General features: G+C 45.8%; 1 protein-coding gene across 2 annotated transcripts in view; it reads left to right on the forward strand.

Moving 5' to 3' along the window:
• The first annotated feature begins 107 nt into the window (after nucleotides 1-107).
• The window catches only part of Bcap31 (B cell receptor associated protein 31), a 28,789-nt gene continuing 6,784 nt past the window's right edge, over nucleotides 108-22,112 (forward strand). Inside the window, exons 1-5 of one of the 2 annotated variants that reach the window (XM_046453188.2) lie at nucleotides 108-245; nucleotides 1,046-1,204; nucleotides 1,363-1,496; nucleotides 3,431-3,531; nucleotides 7,188-7,335. In XM_046453188.2, coding sequence (XP_046309144.1) covers nucleotides 1,405-1,496; nucleotides 3,431-3,531; nucleotides 7,188-7,335 — 341 coding nt within the window. In that variant the 5' untranslated portion in view covers nucleotides 108-245; nucleotides 1,046-1,204; nucleotides 1,363-1,404. The remainder of the gene's footprint in view (nucleotides 246-1,045; nucleotides 1,205-1,362; nucleotides 1,497-3,430; nucleotides 3,532-7,187; nucleotides 7,336-22,112) is intronic. The other variant, XM_046453196.2, reaches the window with a different exon arrangement.

Here is a 22,112-nt window from a genome sequence, read left to right on the forward strand (position 1 = left end):
CAAGGCACCGCGGACAGCCGCCCGCTGCGAGGCGCCGCTTCCTCTCAAGCCCTTGGAGACAGGCCCTAATCTGGCGAGCGAGGCGGGAAGAAGCCGTGGGAGGAGCCGCCGGGGCCTCGCGAGGGCTGGTGGGCGTGGCCCTGTAGGAACTTCCGGTTTCCGGCCGCGGGAAAGGGGCGGGGCTGGGACTGTGGTGAGAGATTTTGGTGGTTGCGGCAGGGTGTGCGTGGATTGTGAGGAACTCGGTGAGTGGGGTCCATGCGTCTGGCTGGGCTCCGGGGTTGCGAAGGCTACCCCATCCCTTCAGCGAGGGAGAGGGACCAGCAGCGTGGAGACACCGAGGGGTCTGCGGATTCTAGGGATCTGGGGCCGACAAGGGAGTGTGGGAGAGGGCTGGGCTGAGGGAAATGGGCCCGCGGCGACGGTTGGAGCGGGGCTTTCGGGGGTTGAGGGCCAGGGGACGGTGGCGAACCCCACCCGTAGGAGCTCTGGGAGAGCCTTTGGGAGAGTGCCGGGCCAGGGCTACTCCCAGGCCGCCTGATGCTGCGTGGGCGGCTCGTGAGCTGGGTGGCGTTGTGACCCACTAGGGCTTCGAGGAGACTCGCTTCTTCTGGAACTTTCGTTGGATGAGGGCTTTGGATGCTCAATCGAGACCTGAGTTTGCTCTTGGCCCTGACTCCTGCCCTCTAGGAGTCGCTCTCTTGGGCCTTTTCAAGGCACCTCGAGGCCTCCCGCCCCATGGAAGGCAGGAATAGTCGAAAGGCTTTTTTAGCTCCTGAAAATGGTTCCAGAAGGAGGCGCTGTGTTTTTATCTATGGGTCGGAAGGGTTGGGGACCGAAGGGACTCCCTGTTTCTGTGGGGGAGTGGGTGGTGGCCGCAAAGTGCAGTTATTAAAATACTGTGGTCCCGGGGCTGGCTGTAGCAGGGTTTTGAAAAATGCCCAGCCTCTGCAGCACGGTGCAGTTTGCCTGGGAAGGGAGCCCAGTGGGTGCTGAGGATTTCCTCCTGCTCATGTACTGTAGTTTATGGAATACGTTTTCTTAGTTAAACAGGCCCAAGGAGTCTCTGGGACTCCCCGGGGAAAGGAATCGTCAACAAAGGTGGCTCTGGATGTGTTAACACACATGCTGGAGGGCGGCAAGTAACCGTCCCTGTAAGCGGAAGTTTGTCAGGCGGTTGGACGCCATTGGCCAAGTAGTTACGGTACGTTGAATCCCGATTTAGCCGGTGATTTAAGGGCTCTGAAGCAGAGTGCTGGGGTCCAGGGTGATGAGTGGCAACCCTAGCCTCTCCAAATACCTAAACTCGAGGTCAATGGTTGCCCAGTTCTCATAGCTTCCGTTCCTTCTGTTCCCTGCTAGGAAACAAGCTCACATCTCTGTTGGAAACCTGCTAACCACAGGATGAGTCTGCAGTGGACTGCAGTTGCCACCTTCCTCTATGCAGAGGTCTTTGCTGTGTTGCTTCTCTGCATTCCCTTCATTTCTCCCAAAAGGTATGGCCTGTGGAGCAAGCTGGAGGGTGCCTGCCACTGAGCCCTGTGGCTTGTGCATGTGCAGCATTGGTGGACCCTGGAATTGGGGCCAGATTAAAACAGGTAGAACCTGTCTGGGTTGGAGGTGGCATGGGTATGTTTTTTACTGACAACTCTGCACACCATTGTGCTTTGTCACATTTTGTTGAATTCCTTTCGTACGCACCCTATCTTCTGGAGTTCACAATGCTCCAAAAGGAGGATTTACCTCAAGTTTTAGAAACAAACTCCTACTGCCTACCCTTGGGCCCCAGGTTGCGGAAGAGATTGGCTGTGTGTGGGATCCAGAACACTTGCACCACTGGGTCACGTTGTTGCTGATTTGCTGACTTTTGTCCTAACTAGCTTCACTGGCATTGCATAGTAGCCTCATGAGCATTACTCAGCCTGTGAAGGATGAAGCCATATTCCCTTTTAATGAGCAAAGGAACTGTTAAAAGTTAATTTGAAGTTAATTTTTAATTACACACAGAACACAAACACATTATCCTTGTCTAAACTTGAATGTTAACAACTAAGGCTAAGTAGCCACAGATATCTTTTTTATCATTTTTTTTTAATGAAAAATAGAGTCCTGATGTAATGGCCTGAAGAAAAATGCAATATCACCTAAGGAATGCTTTTGTTTGCTACAAACCAAATCTGTGCACAGATTAGCAGGAAATGTAGAGCCCCTTGAAGCTGTAATCTGGGAAGCTTCCTAGGGCAAACTTCTTCCTTCCTACACAGTGGTGGTGGCAAATGCCTGAGGCAGGAGGATTACAAGTTCCAGGTTAGCCTGGCAACTTAAGACCTCTTTTCAAAATAAGAAGAGATGGGGTATAGCTCAAAGGTAGGGCTCTGCTTTGCATAGAGGAGGCCCTGACTTTAATCACATATCAGAAACAAAAGGGGGGTGGATGGGTGGAACTTGCAGAGTAAGACAGACTGACTTACCAGATGCCAAGTCAGAACCTTGTTGGCTCCTGATTGTAACAAAGCAACTGTTAAAACAATTGGGCTTTTAAACGCTGCCTCTGATAATGAGGGTGCCTTGCTAATTTTAACAATATGTAAACATTTCTGAAGATAATTCTCCACATCCCACAATATTCGGGGATGGACATGGTGGCAGCTCTGGAGTGTTTTTATAATCGAGTGGGAAGAGCTAGACAAACCAAAATTTATCACATAGAAAGTTTAAAGAAATACCAATTGTGGGGCTGGGGATGTGGCTCAAGCAGTAGCGCGCTCGCCTGGCATGCGTGCGGCCCAGGTTAGATCCTCAGCACCACATACAAACAAAGATGTTGTGTCCGCCGAAATCTGAAAAATAAATATTGAAATTAAAAAAAAAAAGAAATACCAGTTGTATAGGGCAAACACTTAAATACTGTGAAACAGGATATGATGAAAATTGTTTCTCCTCACTAGAGAAGGCCTGTGTTTTAAGACTTGTTTTTTAGATTTTTTTTTTTTGTATGTGGGCAGACATCTTTTTATTAACACCCTCCCCCCCCCCTTTTTTTTTTGTGCCAAGGATTGAACGCAGAGGCACTTAACCACTGAGCCACATCCCCAGAACTTTTCTGTTTTACTTTGAGACAGGGTCTCACTAAGTTGCTGGGGCTGGCTTTGAACTTGGGATCCTCCTGCCTGAGCCTCCCGAGCCCCTGGGATTACAGGCATGCAGCACCACTCCTGGCTTATTAAACACTCTTGAAGGGACATCATTAATTGGAGAATTACAGGCAGCTGAGGTTGACTTCGTATGGGCTGTTTGGCCACAGGAGAACAGCTGGTTTTCTGTTCTGCTTAGGGCCTACATCTCGTGTGTGTGTGTGTGTGTGTGTGTGTGTGTGTGTGTGTGTGTGAGAGAGAGATTTTAGTTCCTATGCTTTTTATTTCCTTTACAGATGGCAGAAGATTTTCAAGTCTCGTTTGGTGGAGTTAGTAGTGACCTATGGCAACACCTTCTTCGTAGTTCTCATTGTCATCCTTGTGCTGCTGGTCATTGGTGAGTGAGCTGGGTCTAGGGGCAACTGCCTGTCACACGCCTTGTGCCATGGCCTCTGCTGCAAAACCCTGTGCCACTTTGGACATATAGAGAACAGCTTTGGCTTCTCAGAGACAGAGACTGATATAAGTGCCCTCCCTGATCATTTGCTTGGCTCTGCTGCAGATAGCAGTCCTGTTTGAGAGCTGTGACATTTGCTTAGGTACTGAGTACTTCTGTCCCTTGGTGCCCAGCATTTCTGCCATAGTGTGAGGGACATAGGTCCGAGGACTGTACAGAGCCCCACCCACTAGCTGCATTATTGGGTATTTCTCTTTCCTGATGTCTTGGGGCCCGTGGGATTTGTTCAGGCAAGACTGTTTCTGAACAGGCCAGGTGTGGCCTACCAGTTCCCAGGCATATAGCGTAGGTGCCAGCTGCTCACATACCTCACTGTTCTTGAAATACTTGGCAAGCTCTCTAGAAGCAGCTCTTTTCAATCAGGGTTCTCTCCCTGAGCAGCCTCTGAGCCAGGAGTCGGTTGGGAATATTTGTGTCAATCTTGGTTCTGAGCTGCAAAGCCAGGCTACAGAGTTTTTGAATTGAGAGTCTATGCTTGCTTTTAGTTTGGGGAGAGGGCAAGAACTGGAGGAAGGATGGGCCATGTTGGGCTTATTCCCTCAGGGTCTTGCCCCTTCCCCAAACCAGAGCCATAGTGTCTGTTTTCTAGTGCAGCTTACCACTAGGAAAGCTAGCTTACCAGAGAGACCTTTTGGTAGCTGGCAAAGCATTCTTTTTGGGGATCATGGGTCTGCTGTGAGTTCTAGAGAGACATATGACTATGATTTAGAGACATAATTTAGAGACATCAGATCTTCTGCAGGTATAAGTATTAATAGTAGAACTACTGAAAGGTTATAGGTATAACTAGCATGAGCTACAGCGCTGGCCAGCACTATTCACCAGGAGTGGTCTATATCAGATGTGATTGGGAGAGTAGAGGTGATGAGGTAGGGTCCAACTACCTGGGCTGGGACCCAACCTGGGGGTGGGGCTGGATTCTGCTGTGGGCCTTGGGTTGTAGTACTCAACCTCCCCCCAACTCCAATCTCCTCTCGGATGTTAGTCAGTGTGGTCTTTAGGATGATGGCATTCTTGGATTGCAACAACAATGTGAGAATTGATATTTTTAATCTTGTTTTTCTGATTACAAAATAGTATAAAGTTATTATTAAGGATGCAGAAATTGCTGGGTATGGTGGCACTTGCCTATAAGCACAGTGACTCAGGAGGATTGCAAGTTCAGGGCCAGGCTTGGCAACTTAGGGAGGCCCTAAACAACTTGTAGAGAACCTGTCTCAGAATAAATGAAAAGGACTATGAATGTTGCTCAGTGGTAAGTTGCTCCTGGGTTAAATCTCAAGTACGCGCCCCCCCCCCCCCCCGAAAAGATGGAGAAATTAAAGATAGGGAAGTTGAAGTCCCCCATGATCCCATGTCCCATAGGTAACCATTATGAATATTTTGTGGTGCATTGAAATGTATACAGTGCTTGGATCATATGCACATTGTTCTGGGTTGTGCTTTTTTTGTTTACCTTAGGAATCTTTTATAGCAATCTCATTGTTTTTAAAGATTGCATAGTGCCAGGTGTGTTATTGCATGCCTGAAATCCTGGCACATTAAAGGCTGAGGCAGGAGGATCCCAAGTTGGAGACCAGCCTCAACAACTTAGGGAGGCCCTTAGCAACTTGGCCAGATCCTGTCTCAAGGTGGGGGGGTGCTGGGGGTGTGGCTTAGCAGTTCATCCCCAGCATGAATCAGTCAGTTGGGTTGGGGATGTAGCTCGGTGGTGAAGTGCCCCTGAGTTCAATCCTCAGTACTGCCCCCCCCCAAAAAAAAAAAAAGTTAGATAAAAGATTGCATACTCATATGGTTGTGCTATAGTTTAATTCCCTTACAGGCATCCTTGTATTGTACATGCTTCTGTGGGATAAATTCATAAAGGTAGAGTTGCTGAACCTGAGGGTATGAACATTTTACATTTCTTAATGGATATGTTGTTGTACCAGCTTATACTCCTACTGGCAGTGTTTGAGAGTGCTTACATCATGACACAGATTTAACACACAGACACCAGGAAGGGCAGGTAGATTTTTGTAATGCAAGATCAACATGAAAACCAATCTGTCCAAACCAAAAATTATAAACCAAACAATACCTAGACATTAAAACTCCCCACCTTTTGGGGGCGGGGGTCATACTGGGGATGGTATCCATGGACTTGAACATGCAAGGCAAGCACTGTACCACTGAGCCAAACCCTCAGTACCAAATAGTGATCTCTTGCCCTCTTACATGGGGGTCTATTAAGAGTATTCTTCAGGTAGATTTTATGTACTTAAAAAGCTATCTCATGGTAAGTGGGGAAAAGTAGTAGGTGTGCTCTAGTTCCATGTACATCTGAATGGAACCATAGAATTGTGCATCTGACAGTAGCTCTTTTGGAGGCAGAGTTATTCAATAATTATTTTGAATAATTTCAAAAATTATTTTTTTTAATACTCACTCTGTACCCAGAGGTATGCTAGCTCTTGGGGGAATGGTGGAAAAGGCTTCTGCTTTCATAAATAAAGTCTATTTTGGGGAAGACAGACAAGAAACATGTTCTAAGATAATTTCAGAGTCAGATTTGTATTATAAAGCAGATAATAGGGTGATGTGACCGAGAGTGACTTTATATGAGGGGACCACATACTTATATATGTATCTTTTCATTTTTTCCTGGTACTAGATGTTGAACCCAGGGGTGCTCTATCACTGAACTACAGCCAGTTCTTATTTTGAGACAGGGTCTTGCTAAATTGCCCAGGCTGGCCCTGAGCTCGAAATCCTCCTGCCTTGGCCTCCCAAGTAGCTGGGATTACAAGAATGCACCACCGTGTTGAACTTTTTTTGTTGTTGGGGGAGGGTGTCCTGGGGATTGAACTCAGGGACAGTCGGCCACTGAGCCACATCCCCAGCCCTATTTTGTATTTTATTTAGAGACAGGGTCTCACTGAGTTGCTTAGTGCTTTGCTTTTGCTGAAGCTGGCTTTGAACTTGTGATCCTCCTGCCTCAGACTCCTGAGCCTCTGGGATTACAGACATGTGCCACTGGGCCCAGCATGTTTGAACTTTTGATGAGCATAAGTTCCTTTTCTATTCAAAATAAGACATAAATAATAAAGCCTATTGGAAAACTTAAAAACAGAAACCCTTGATTCCAAGGCATCTCCATGTTTCTTAAGCAGGCATTTCCACAAATAGGATACCTGGCTTGCCAGTGGGGTAGTTGGTAGCCTGACTTAAAAGAAGAACAAGCTGAGATTGGGGGCACAATGGGAAAGGGATGCTGCCACTGTTGCTAGCAATACCTAACCTGGGTTAGTGTCTTGAAGTATAGAGCAAGCTTGTGGTCTGGATAGAATGGAGCAGGTATTGATGTGCAAAAAGCCAGAGCAGAGAGGAGGCCTGAGGGAGGAAGCTTTTGATAAAGCCTCCCATGGGTGTGTGTGGAAATAGAAGTAATTAGGGAGATGGATATGAGGGAAGTGAGGCCAGCCTATTTCATAGTACCTGTTTCCCTTGCCCAAGTGACAGCTAAATATTTCTGTCTTCTCTCTGCTTCACCATAGATGCCGTACGTGAAATTCGGAAGTATGATGATGTGACAGAAAAGGTGAACCTCCAGAACAATCCTGGGGCCATGGAACATTTCCACATGAAGCTTTTCCGTGCCCAGAGGAATCTCTACATTGCTGGCTTTTCATTGCTGCTGTCCTTGTGAGTGGGGAGAGGCCAGGGGCTGTGAAGTGAACCCTAGCCTAGTCGGCGACATGGAGCTGTGTGGGCTCAGCCTCCTGTGGCTTCAACTATTCCTCAGGCTGTGGCCTGGACCCAGTGGCCCTGTTTGTGTTTATGGAGCCACAAAGTTGACTCCTCATCTCCAGAGGCAGCATGGAGCATGGGAAGGGATTGACTGAATGTCAAAAGACCCTGACTTACTCTCTGGTCTCTGGGAAAAAAATGTATTACCATCTTACAGTCTCTTTGCATGTAGATCAAAGTAAATGACAAAGCCCTTCCCTCATTTCCCTCCTCTGGAAGAAGACATGTGGAGCCCATCTCATAAGGGACTGACTGACCCAAGGGCCTTTTCTGTATGGGGTGCTTGAGAAGAGTGCACAAAAGTGACCCTTTCCCTAAAGCCTTTCCAGGTGTAAGTCTGTATTGGCTGCATGTTGTATTCCATGATGCCCTGAGTATTTTTGGTGTTTTGTTTTGGACAATGCCAAGAGTCTTGGTCAGGGCCTGGGGTGGCTAATTAGGCAAGACTGGACTAGTAGGAAGTGCCAATTAGAGTCTTGGGCCCTGTTTGCTGCCTCCTGTTTCATGCATGGGTTCTGATCAATGGGGCCTGGCAGGGAAGTATATAGAAGCTCAGATTAAGGGTGAATAAAGATATTAGAAAGATTTGCTGCTATGTGATTCAGGGCTAAAAAAGCCAAGTATCTTACTTATTCCATTTGTGCTGCTGTAACAGAATACCTGAGACTGGTAAGTTATAACAGAAAAATTATTTCTTAACAGTTCTAGAAGCTGGGAGTCTTAAGATCCAAGACACTGGCAGGTTTGATGTCTGGTGAAGATTATTTTCTACTTCTAAGATGGCACCTTATTGCTTCATCCTTTGGAAAGGAGGAATACTGTCCTCATGTGACAACATGGGTAAAGAAAGACTAATCTGGTTCCCTCCAGGTCTTTTCACTACTGGAGATTGAACCCAGGGGTACTCTACCACTGAGCTACACACCAGCCTGCCCCCCACCCCTTTTTTGAGACAGGGTTTTGCTAAGTTGCTGAGGCTTATCTTGAACTTGGAATCCTCCTGCCTCAGCCTCCCAAGTTGGTAACCTCCAGGCCTTTAAAAGGCACTAATCCATTTATGAGGACAGGACTTTCAAGACTCAGTCACTTCCAAATAGGCACCACCTCTTAATTCTACCACAATAGGAATTAAGTTTTTTGTTTTTTTTTTTTAATATGTGGCCTTTTTAAAAAATCTTTGTTTATTTTTAACGTGGTGCTGGGGATCAAACCTAGTGCCTCACATGTGCGAGGCAAACGCTGTACCATTAAGCTACAACCCTAGCTCTCTCTATTTAGTCTTTTAATGTGCTGAATCATTGTGTGTGTGTGTGTGTGTGTGTGTGTATTGCTAAGGATTGAACCCAGGGCCTTGTGACTGCTAAACACATACTCTCCCATTGAGCTATACCCTCAGTTCTAACATCTTTTTAAGGTGATATATTTGATTGCAGATATAATCTGCAATTCCTCAGACTTAGGAAAGTCAGGAAATGAGAAGGCCGGGAGGAGTCAGACACATACTCTAAAGTTTTAGGAAGGTCCAAAAAAGTATGATGTTGTGGTCTTGAGAATGAAAGGGAAGCATACCCAGAGGACTGAGGCTCACAAACAAGGTTCTGAGTATGACTATGATCTAAATGAGGAAGGAAAGAGACCAGAGAGGAAGCTGAGGGAGGATGCCTGCCAGCAGCATCTAGGTCTTTGGGGGGTTGGGGGTGTAGCTTTAGATAGTGGTAGAGTACTTGCCTGATATGCAAAAGCCTGTGGGTTCCATCTCCAGCACTTGCTAGGGGAAAGGAATGTGAAGGGCAAAATCCTTCCATGAGCTCTGAATGGGGAAACAGGAAGAACTGGGGGGTTAGCAGGTCGTTTTACATGATTGCTAAGTAAAGAGATAGGGGACAGAAGGAAACATGGTAAGAGAATTGAAATCCCTGGTGGACAAAGTTCTGCTAGATTGCCTAGCCTTTTCCAAATGGTGTAATTTCTTAGACTTGGTGAAATTATGTACAGAAACTATTAAGGTTGGCTGCAGGTGGAATTGCTGCTGATCCTTAAGGAATTATAGGTTGGAAGAGATGCTGAAGGGCTGTAGATAGGCCAGCCTCCCAATTTTCAAAGGAAGGAGGTGGGTGAGGAAATGACCAAAATGGGAGGGTTTGATTGATCTCAAGCTGTACTCTAGAAAGAAAAGCTTATGTGCTTTTAGAAAAGATAGGGATTATTGGCAACTGCTATGAATTCCTGGAGAAGTTCATCAACCTTAGCCCTGCCTGCTGTAGATCAAGCATAGATGGAGTGTTCACTAAGCTCCAAATCTGTTCTCATAGACCAAATGCTGAGGTGTGGGCAGGGCGCCAGCCTAACATTGTACTTAGGCGTGGTCATAACTCACATGAGTGGCTGCTGTGTGGATCCATACAAACCAATTAGAGGCCTCAGGAGGTCTACTGCCTGATTGTGGCCTATTACATGTTTATCTGCTTGAAGTCATGGTGGGCAGATGTGAAAACAAGTGGAAAGAATAGCAGGTAGGCTAGTGGCATGTCAGTGCTTCCCATCTTTCTAGCTTCTTTTCTCTTATGACTCTGTTTTGCTTCTGGAAGGACACATCCAGCTCAGGTGCTATAGGTATTGTCTGACCATGCCAGGGCATAGTGGTCACCTCTCTTCTGCACCTTTAGGGTGGCCAAGCTACCAGAAGAATATGTGCCCAGTGTAGTCCTCTTTGTGCATTACTATTGGGCCAGGATATTCAGTTTACACTTATGTGCCATGTAATGACAGGACATGTTCTGAGAAATGTATTGTTAGGCAATTTCTTTTTTTCAAAGGGTGCTGGGAATCAAAACCAGGGCCTCACACCTGCCAGACAAACACTCTACCTGTGAGCCACATCCCCAGCCCCCAGTAGGCAATTTCATTGTGGTAACGCAGAGCATATTTCATAAGCCTAGAGATATAGCTTGTGCACCTAGACTGTGTGTTCTAGCATGTTTCTTTTAAGCTAAATCCTGCACAGCATGCTACTTTCTGGAGTACTGTATGTACTTGTAACACAATAGGAAGCATTTGTGTATTTAAACTTAGAAAAGGTATAGGGCTTGGAATGTAGATCAGTGGTAGAGTGCTCACGTAGTGCAAGGCCTTTGGTTCAGTCCTCAGCACTGCAAATAAACAAAACCCCCCAAACAATGTTGATTAGAAAAGATACAAAAAGATGAAAGTTCGTATACCTCTGTGGAGCACATCCCATAAGTGGAACAGCTGCTTTGGGTTAATTGGCTAATGAGTAGTGAGTGGATGTGAAGGCTTACGACATTACTGTATACTGCTGTAGACTTTATAAACACTGTACACGTGGGCTACACTGTGAATTCATAATATGTTTTTCTTTAATAATAAACTAATTTTAGCTTAATGTAAATTTTAAACTTTTTAATTTTAACTCTTGTAATACATGGGATAAACCAAAAACCTATTGTACAGTATAGCTGTACTAAAGTATTTTCTTTTTTATGTTCTTATTCTAATCTCTTTCCTCTTAAAATTTTTATTATTACTTTTCAAATGTTATAAATAATGACAAACACAATCAGCCTAGGCCTATACAAGGTCAGGATCTTCAGGATCACTCTTCTACCTCCACATCTTGTCCTACCATTAGGTCTTCAGGGGCAATAACATGCATAGTGCTGTCCTTTGATGACAATGCCACCTTCTGCATCTCCAGAATGACATAGCCTAAGGCTCTCTTTGAGGATGTGTCACTCCTTTTAGAAATATGTCCATGGTGGTTTGCTTGATGTTTCTTTTTTTTTTAATCATAGATTTGCTTGTAAGCAGATTATGTGTGAAAATTCCACTCTCTAAATGAAAAATCTTAGGGATTGTGATCCATATCTTCAAACTTAAAAAAAAAAAAAAAACTCTTGGGGAGTTTTCTTCTCCTACAGTTTGCTTTTCTTTTGTCTTTTGCTATGTGTTCACTATAGGCAGCCTTTGCAATACATGTGGTCCATTGTTGCCTGAAATGTCATTATATGGCACATGACTGTGTAGCAAAATTTGCCATTTTTGACATACAGTTCTATGAGGTTTTAGGTTTTATTTATTTATTTATTTGCCATGTTGGGTATCCATCCTTGAGCCTTGCTTATGCCAGGCAAACACTGTACCATAGAGCTATATCCCGAGCCCTGAAAGCTTTTGGACAAATGTGCATTTGTCTATCACAATCATGATGCAGAACAGTTTGAGATTTTCTTTCTAACTTAAATGAGTGCTTCAAATAAGGCAGCCCGCATTTACCCCATAAAATATTTCCAAAGTGATGCATGGGGGTGGAAGAATGGAGTTCAGTTTGATTGTGCTGTTCACAGTCTGTTCTTATGGTCCTAATCCTTTCTCTGTTGTGTTGGCAACCTACTCCACTTCACTGTCATCTCTTCTATTGACAAGCATCTAAGGCTTTACCTAATTTCCTTTTAAATGTGTCAGACAAGATAAATGGCTGATTTCCCTTCTTGTTTAGATTGTTCAAGCAGCCACACATCTCACCTCTCCATCTTTTTTTAAAAAAATATTTTTTAGTTGTCAATGGGCTTTAATTATTTTTATGTGGTGCTGAGAATCAAACCCAGTGCCTCACACATGCTAGGCAAGCGCTCTACCACTGAGCCACAACCCCAGCCCTTACCTCTCTATCTTAGCTTTGGAAAGTCATGTCAGCCATCTTGTTGTTCCTGCAGCACCCTTCTGTGGCTCCATCCAGTCACAAGGTGGGTCTTGTGGTACATCTGCTTAGAAAAAGGCACAGTGATCTCAGGAATCATTGTGGGTTCACCAGTTGCACACAATTGATCTATTTAGTCATTTCTAGAATTTTTCCAGAAATACATACTCCCTAGTCTAAGGGTCAGAGCCTATGATGATGGCTATCGTGCATAAGGAACTCATCGTTTTTAATTTTTAATTCCTTTTAAAAAAGAGCTGAACATGGTAGCATATGCCTGTAATCCCAGTGACTCTGGTGGCTGAGGCAGGAGGATCACAAGTTCAAGACCAGCCTTAGCATCTTAGTAAGGCCCTAAGCAACTTGGTGAGACTCTGTCTTAAAATAAAAAGGGCTGGGAAGGTGACTAAATGAGGATGTGCCCCTGGGCTCAATACCTGGAACCAAACAAAAAATAAGAATAAAAAAGAGAGAGTGTTTCAAGGCCTTAAGTGGTCCTCCTTCTTCAGCATCCTGGTGGCTGGGACTATAGGTGTATGCCACTTTACCCAGCTGTAATTCCTGTTTTTGTGTGATCTTATCCACAGAAATATTCTTGTCCACATCTTATATCTCTGCAACCTATGTGTGACTTGCAGGAAACACCTAAAGATACAAAGCCATCCTCTATTATTTTGTTCCAATTACAAACAATGTACCTGGTCATAAACAGGTATAAATAAATGAAGCTCTCCTCAAATATACTGAGCCACATCCCCAGCCCTGTTTTATATTTTATTTGGAGACAGGCTCTCACTGAGTTGCTTAGTGCCTTGATTTTGCTGAAGTTTGCTTTGAACTCACAATCTTCCTGCCTCGGCCTCCCGAGCCCCTGGGATTATAGATGTGTGCCACTGTGCCCAGCCCGTGTGTGTTTTGATTGAAACCAGAGGCCTTCTACCACCAGCCGCGTCCCTAGCTCTTGTAGTTTTTATTTTTTGTTTTAAGATAGTATCTAGGTTGCTGAGGCTGGCCTTGAACTTGATCTTCCTGACTCAGCCTCCTGAGTCACTGGGATTATAGATGTGAGTCACCACACCTGGCTAGATGGGACTTTGTGAACAGAGGAGGGCATCCAGGAGAGATGGCCAAACATTGTGCCCAAGACTGGATCTCAGCCAGGGTTCAGATGCCAGGTTCTTTGCATTGGTGGATGCTTTAGTTCTGAATGGGTGTTTTCAGCTCACTTCTGGCTAGATCACATAGTGGGCTGCTCTTTTTCCTGGCCTGACTTTTGGTAGGGAGATGTCTGTTTGACCTCTCTGAATGTCTTCCTTTTTAGTCTTGGTTTTAAGAATATTAATGACCGCAGTGCCTTTCGTATATTAGATGATCAGGAGGTCATCTGGTAGTACCTATTCATTGGAGAAACATGAGACTTAAATTTTTTTTTTCTTTTTTTGTTGTGCTGAGGGTAGAACCCAGGATATTTTTAATATATTTATTTATTTTTTTGTTGTAGGACACAATACCTTTATTTCACTTATTTATTTAATTCTGCTACAAAGAAACTTGGTATCAGAGAAGTTCAGAAACTTCTCTGAGTTCCTGGAGTTAGTCATCAGCAAAGCTGAGGTTTCAGTGCTCTGACCTGAGCACCTGGATTTTTCCCTATAGAATCCACATGCTTCTTAAACACAAGATCAAGGTTTAACTGTCACATGTAGTGACTTGCATTTGCCACTGAGTTTAGCATGAATATTTTTTTCCTGGACTACTGATCTGTCTCTAGCATTCTTGTTTGCTGCCTCCCAATCCTCATTGGTGGACATTGAGCCTGTTGCTCAATGGGTTTTTTTTCCCCCAACATACAAACAGTTGAAAACAACCGTCAGTTGTCATTTTTCCTGCACTTTGGCTAGTCCCACTTTCTTTGGGCATCCTGTCCAGTTTATCTCTATTCTTTCTTTGTGTGCCACCTCACTGGGAATAGCTGGCTCAGGATTTGAACATATGCAGGCCCCAGCCTGTAGAGTAGGGTAGATGGGTCAGAAGAGGTGGGGGACAGGGCAGAGGGTTTCAGAGTGAATTTGTTTGAAACTTCTATGGGTGGTAGAGAGCAAAGTGGGTTTTCCACTAGTGATGTGGCCTGGTCAGTGTCCCGGATTAAAATTTGTAAGGATGTGTGGGATAGAATGGAACAGGAGGCCATTACGAAAGATTCTATTGTCCTCAGTCAGGGCACTCCTAGCTAAAGGGAAGGAGGGAACAGGTCTAAGAGGCACTGGTGGCTAGGAGGTTCTTTTCTCAGCACGTTGAATGTGAAAGATCTGTCACCTTCTGGAAAGGGAACTCTCCACTGGTAGCTTCATAAGTACATGGTGAGATGAAGCCACTGAGAGGGAGCTGCCCACAGACCCACAGATGACAAGGGAAGGAGGCCAGCAGAGCCCACTAAGAGGACATGCTGGGGAGAACAGGGAAAGAAAGGTTGAACACAGGCAGGTCAAATAGATCAACAGGAAAGGGTATGTTGAGAAATGGGTGAAAGGACCAGGAGTCACAAAAGGGAAACGGAGAAGAAAGATGCAAGTTGGAGTGCCCATGGTAGAGGAGAGAACCAGGTGAGAGGAGAAAGCCTGGGTGGCCACTGGCTGCTAGCAGGCCAGGGTCAGGACACATGGGGATTAGCCTGTATTCTTGTCCTTGTCACAGTTGCTGCTATTGCTGGGGGTAGAGGGGGAGTGGGAAGTTCGGACTTCAGAACCAAGGTATTCTGAAATTTTACCTGGCTCAGCTGCCTGTTCACATGAGGCTTGGGGAAAGTACCTTGTTACCTCTTAAGTTTTTGGGTTCCTTTTCCTGCCACAAAGTTTGAGAACCACTGCTTCAGCCCTATCCCTTGACTCAGGAACTAGGAGTGCTCTGTCCCATCTCCCTGTCCCACATTAACCCTGGTCCTGTGGGGGTTTTTAATGGGAAATACACAACCAAAGACTTCTCATGGTTACCATCTCTTAAGGGTACAGTTCAGCAGCATTACAGACCTTCTATTCCTGTGCAGTGGCCTCCAGAATTCTTCTGCAAAACTAAAACTTTGTATCTGTTACATAGCCTGTGGTTCTTGCCTTGCCCAAGTTTCTCTTCCTCTGTACCCTCAGAACCATCGCCATAGCAGGACCACCAGTACTTTTTGTAGACCCCAATAGGACCTTCCATACTAGGCTTCCTGCTACCAGCCTTGTTCTGTGTCTAACCTGTCCACCGTGCCCCAGCCAAGTGACCTTCCTTCCAGTGGCCTCAAGGCTCAACACACAGATCCTTGGTGATGTGACCCTAACATTCTCTGCTTTAGAGGCTTTTTCCTGTTTGGAGCCAGCAACATGGTTGTCCTTGGAGAACCTTGAGTGATACACACCTTTCTCTGAGCATTTCTGGCGCATTTGCCTTGCACATGCTCTGTGAGCGCTTGCACAGCCAGTGCTATCAGTTCAGGATGCTTTGAGGTTTCCCTCTGGAGGCTACCTGAGGCCCGCCCATGCTTGCTGGCCTGTAGAACTGTCCTCAGGTCCCAGGGTAGCTGACACATTGGGCTGTGGGAGTAGTGCTTGGCACATTGGTCCCACACAGGGAACCTAGACTTTTCCCCTTTGGACTGGTTAGCTTGTGCCAAGGGCCTGGCACCCAAGACGAGCAGCCAGAACATTGTTGACTGACTGGGTTGTCATGGGTTGATGGTAACAGCTGTAGGTGCATGTCTGATTTGAACTTGTCAGACTGCCAGGCCAGGCATTTTCGATTGGAAGCCAAGTCTTTCATGTCTTAGGAGTGATGACTGTGTGAAGATGTGCACATCTGGGCCCCTCCAGGGGACCACACTGTGGGGAACCACTGGCTTTAGATTCGGTCTTTTTTTTTTTTTTTTTGTGGTGCTGGGGATTGAACCCAGGACCTTGTGCATGCAAGGCAAGCACTCTACCAACTGAGCTGTATCCCCAGTCCCAGGTTCTGTCTTTTATATCATTGTTCCTGTTGCCTTGCTGCCTGCTTTGCTACCTTGGGAACACAGGTGGCAGGGTCATTTTTTGTGAGAGGATCTGATTTATTCCAATTTCTGTGCTTTCCTGTGAAACAGATCTGTTTCATAGAAATAGAACAATACTGCCAACAGAACTTTGATGATGGAAAACTCCTAGAGCTGCAGTGTCATAGGCATTGGTGGTTCAGTGGTAGAATTCTCATCGCCACGCAGGAGGCCTGGGTTCGATTCCCAGCCAATGCAAGCTTTTCCTCTTAAACCTTGTTCTAGACTCCTAGAGCTACAAGTGTCTCCTCATGTGATTGTTTGAGCACTTGAAATGTGACTGTTTGATCAAGAAACAAGACTTTTTAATCTTAGTTTCAGTTTCAGTTTCGCCACATGCATCTATTGACTAATGTATTGAACAGTGCAAGTCTAAATCAGTGGTTCTCAGGGGTGGTTTTGCTCCCATAAGGGACATTTGTATCTAGGGACATTTTTTGGTCGTCACAATTGAAAGGGGGTCTATTGGCATCTAGTAGACAGAGAGATGTTGCTAAACAAACTAATACACAGGACAGTTCCCAGAGCAAAGAATATTCTGTCCCCAGATGTCAATAGTGCCAAGGTTGAAAACTCCTGGGCTTAACCATCTAGTACCTGCCCTGTGACTTAGCAGACCTCCAGCATAGGCCAGAAACTGGGATTGGTCACAAAACAGAGGGGCCCAGAATGCCTCAGGAAACTCCTTAAGCCCTTGCCCCCATCAGGCAAGTAACAGGCATTTACTAAGCATTGGCTTGGCACATATTGATGTGCTGAGCCATGCCCGAGTTGCAGGACAGGATGGAACTGGACCTCGTCCTCAGTGTGGGACATGGGGTGTCAGTGCAGGGAGTACCAAAGCTAGTGGCTATTCCTAAGTCTGTCTGTCTTTAGCTGCTTCCTCTCACAGGAGATGACAATCCTTCATCCTCTCTCACAGCTTGTCACTGGCATCTGATCCAGGCAGGGCTATAGCCCCTGCCAGCTCCAGGAACTAGGGAGTGATTGTGGCTGTTGAGGGAGGGGCTCAGGCTGAGTGGTCTGAATCTGAGAAAGAATTCACCTGGGATGGAACTGGCACACTTATTTGCAGGCGCCTCTCAGCAGCTCCAGCTGGAGCTGTGGATAAGGTCCAAAGCTCTAGGATTGTTTGATGGCTTATAGGTAGGTTGGGGTCAGAGCTAAACTCCTCCTGTGTGTGTGTGTTGGGGGGGCTACTGGTGATTGAATCCAGGGCTTGTGTATGCTAGGCAAGTACTGTACGACTAAGCTACATCCCCAGCCCTTTTAATTTTAGAGAGGACAGGGTCTTGCCAAACTGCTCAGGATTACCTCAAAGTTGTGATCCTCTTGCCTCAGGCATGTGCCATGGCACTGGGCTTAAATCTCTTCTTCTTAACTGTGAGACTGAAGAGTTCCCCTGTGGGGGCCTGGGTTATTTGTTGGAAGGCAGTGGAGCCTTTTTAACCCACAGGATGTAGTTCACTCAGACCCTTGGGTGAGCTGCTCTGCTTTCCTTTGGGTCAGTCCTGCTCATCAATAGCATTTTGTCCATGCAGATAGTTAGCACTCCTATGATTACCAGGGCTTGTGCTCAGTGGTGAGAGGAGGTAGAGCTGCCATGTAAGCTGGCACAGCATGTGCCAGCCACGAGGGTAAAAGGCCAATATTCATTCTGGCCTTTGCCTGCTGATGTGCCTTGGCCATGGGGTACTTCCTGTTTGCCCAGGGACCATAGTGGCCTCTGGTGGCTCTGTTAGGCAGGTTGACATGATGAGAGTAGAGCTTAAAATCATATTTGGGTTTGAATTCTGGTTGTTACTGGCTAGCTATATGAATTCAGGCCAGTTACTTCCCCTCCCTGAGCCTTTTTCCTAAACCCTAAAGCAGAGATGAGGATATAGGTGATTCATGTTAACATTCTCAGCGATGCTTGCAGGTAGGAGATGTTTGATGCCTGATAGCTGTTATCAGTCTCATTCCTGCTAGTGATGGAGTTTGGTGGGATGTTTTTCCTCATGATTGGTAGATTGGCAGGTCCAGAGAGAGTTAAAGAGAAAGTTCATTCTTTTTTTTTTAATATTTATTTTTTATTTGTAGTTGGACACCATACCTTTATTTTATTTATTTTTATGTGATGCTGAGGATTGAACCCAGGGCCTCGCACATGCTAGGCGAATGCTCTACCATTGAGCCACAACCCCAGCCCGAGAAAGTTTATTCTTGACCTTCGGTAGGAGGCAGAGTCCAGCAGAACCATTAAGACAGGTACTGTAGCCAAAGCAAGGGCTAATGTTGTTCTGCCTACTCAAAGAGCAGAGGTTTAGGGGAAGGACCTCCTTGCAGTAGTCTAAGCAGAAGTTGAAGATGAACCAGTCTACGTATCTTCAGGGAGCTCCAGACATCTAGATGGGTAATATCCTGGTCACATTAGAACCACGCAGGGTGAGCTCCACTTTATTGACTTGGAAAAGCAGGTGTGTATATAATCAGAATAATAAGCACAGGTCCACTTTTAGCACTGGGCATCTCACATCTCCCAAATGATTCCCCACTCTGGATTATTTTGAAGCAAATCCCAGACAATATGTTGCTGACACCTTATGTACAAGATGTTTGTAATAGTTTTTTTACATAAAGTCTTTAGTGTCTATCCACATTCCCTTGATTGTCTTTACAATTTGGGTATCTAAATCCATATCTAGATAAGGTAACTAGGAATTTTTAAAAAAATACAGGTGCTGGCCCACCCTAAGATGGTGATTAAATTGGTGACTTCTGCCAATGCAGCCAGAACTGAGGGCCACTGCTATTGAAGGCCAGCAGAGGAATTTTTTTAACTTAAGTTCCACTTGATGTTCTCTCTCTCTCTCCCTTTGTCCATCTGTTCGTCTGTCCCTCCCTCCATCAATCATCCACTGGTTGCCACCTTTTCTTAGCCCACTAACTTCTAAGTTTTCAATTCTGTGAACATATTTAGTATTCAAATATTTTAAGTTAGCGTAAGTGGTGTATTTCTTGCTCAGTTTAAGTTTTTATAGGTGTTCCACATCTGGAATGATGGGACAAAATGGGTTAAGAGTACAAACACTGGAATAGCACTTCCCTAGATAATATGGAAGAGCCTTTTTGAGAACCCCTTGATTCGTAGTGCCTCCCCTCAAGTCAAAATCATCCAACTGTGCTGTGTCCTTTGGTGCTGGGTCTTGGGGATTCTTACAAAAAGGTTGAATGGCCTGGAAGGGACTGCTTGACAAGCATCCAACTGAATAACCACCACCTGCTTTCAAAATAATAGATACTGTTTAGTCTCTTAAATTTAGGCCAAAGTAGTCTTTCTCTCACACACTCTTAAAAGCAAATGGTGGGGGACTGGGGTGGTGGCTCAGTGGTAGAGTACTTTCCTAGTGTGTGTGAGGCACTGGATTTAATTCTCAGCATTACATAAAAATAAGTAAAATAAAGGTCCATCTGCAACTAAAAAAAAATTTTTTTAAAGGGTGGAACCAGGTGCCATGGCACATGCCTATAATCCCAGTGGCTTGGGAGGCTAAGGCAGGAGGATCATGAGTTAAAAGCCAGCTTTAGCAAAAAGCAAGGTGCTAAGCAACTCAGTGAGATCCTGTCTCTAAATAAAATACAGAATAGGGCTGGGGAAGTGGCTCAGTGGTTGAGTTCCCAAGTTCAATCCCCAGTATTCCCTCCCACCAAAAATTTGTGAATGAACTCCTGTGGGGCAGGATGCTGAACAAGCAGGGGCCCTTCTCTGTTTGAAGGTCCTTGGAAATTTATTTTCGTAGGAGATCCCCTTTGAGTACCTCTGTGGTCTGGTCACACAAGCAGGGTGTGTGGGGGGAGGACAAGACTCAGGGTTCCTTTCAGCAGTGTCTGTAGACACATGTGTGGTTCACTGCTCCTCACTGGCAGGAAACTTGAGCTTCATATGTCCCTTGTGTACAGAGCGTTTCAACAGAGTACCATACAGTCGAGCTCATACGTGTCCACTGTGGTGATTCTCCCTGGACTCTGAGCACCATCTTCAACCTACTGGAGGCCCTTAGCTGTGACAGGCACCAGTGCCAGGCACATCTGGAGGGTGACAACTTCCTGACTCATACCATCATGGAGATTACTTCTCCAGAAACAAGGCAGGCCACCAGCATCTTTTAGTTTAGAGTGAACTAATTACAGAATGTCTTTATCAAAGTTGTCTGGCCTCCTGTTGCTTTCTGCCTCCTCCCATGTCACCCCAAAGTCCTCAACTGGTTTCAAGAAAGAAGCATGAGAAAACCTCTGGAGTAGCTCATTCACATCATTTGTTCTCTTTACCTTTTTATTTTTTTTTGGATAATGGGGATTGAACTTGGGGGCAGTCAACTACTGAGCCACATCCTCAGCCTGTTTTTAATTTTGAGACATGGCCTCGCTAAGTAGCTGAGGCCAGAAGGGACTTGGCAGCCCTTTGGGGTGACCTTCCTTGGATCTTTCCTAGGGAAATTCTGTTTCTTTTTTTTTTTTGGTACTGGCGAATTGAACCCAGGGATGCTCTACCTCTGAGCTACACCCGCTCCCAGCCCTTTTATTTACTTTTTATTTTGAGACAGTCTCATGAAGTTTCTCATGCTGGCCTCAAACTTGCCATCCTCCCGCCTCAGCCTCCCAAGTAGCTGGGATTGCAAAACTTTCCTAGTCTCAATTGACCCTCCTGTTCGAAGCTTCCTTAGTTTCAAGACTGCAGGCTCTTGAGAGAGAGGAGAGTCCTGGAGCAGCAGAAGCCCTAGTATTATCACTGCTACACCGAAGCCTTTCCTGGGCGTCACCTGGTTTTGGTTCCTTGCCAGGAAGGCTGCCTCATTTTTTTCTCATAACAGCTAAGGTGTGTTTTACCCAATGTCTTCTGGCCACACTGCCAGGCTCTAATGTGCTGTGACAGCGTGGAGTCAGCAGGTGGCGCTTTGACACCGGGGCCACACTTGTGCGGGAGCAGAGCTTGTGTGCATAGCCTATGCCTGCAGGGGTGTGGTCTCACCTGACGCCCCTGGGGCCTCACTGAAGGACCTTTCATGGAGGCTTGCTCCTTTCCCACTTCCTGTTAAGCCCCTATCTTCCTTCTCCTGTTTGTTCACAGGGGAGACAGGATTGGTGAAAAGTGCCTATGAGCCATGTCTCTCCCCACTTGATATGCTTGGCCCTGTTTCTCTAGAGTCCAGAGAGAGATTGTATTTCTCCTGCCTTCTCTTGTTTACTCAACCTTTTATAAAAGCATGATAGCCCTGCTCAGCATCCAAGAACATTTTACCAAGAAAGCCAAGCCGAGTTCAGGTATTTGGGGTTGACATTTGTTTGCCAAGGACACATCTGGATTCTATTAAGTTCACTGGCTTTTCCTCCTGTCATTAGATGCAGTTAATCTGGATCCTGGGTTGTTTTGTCGGTGACTACTCTATTCCTTTAGGAAATTTCTTTGGCCTCAGGTTCTCACTTATTCTCCTTAAATGAATAGCGAAGAACAGCTATCTCTCAGGAGATAGAGAGCGATGGAAGAGAACGTGGCAGGAGAGAGAGGCAGTGTGGTGGTCAGCAGGCTGGTGTGTCTTGGGGCCTTTGAAGCCTGGAAATTCTGAAGGTTACCCCTGCTCACTGTGCTGTACTTAGTCCCAGGGCTCTGGCAAATCTCATAGAGAACAGTGTGGAGGAGTGCCAGGGTGAGGATGTGGGAGGTGGAGGGTCATTGAGGGGACTGTTGAGTGGGATCTGGATGAATGACCCAGTGGGTGAAGGAGCAGCAAAATGTTCTAGAAGGCCGACTCCCAAGCTGGCAAATGTTGATGAGCCCGCTGGGAAGGGCCTGACATGCCTTGCTGAATCCTCAAGGGAATAGACTGGGGATAGAAGCCAGAGCTCAGGTCT

This window comes from Marmota monax, unplaced genomic scaffold (genome assembly GCF_021218885.2).
Source record: "Marmota monax isolate L192 unplaced genomic scaffold, Marmota_monax_Labrador192_F-V1.1 WCK01_AAM20220418_F8-fsc00142, whole genome shotgun sequence".
In the NCBI taxonomy this organism is placed as follows: Eukaryota; Metazoa; Chordata; class Mammalia; order Rodentia; family Sciuridae; genus Marmota; species Marmota monax.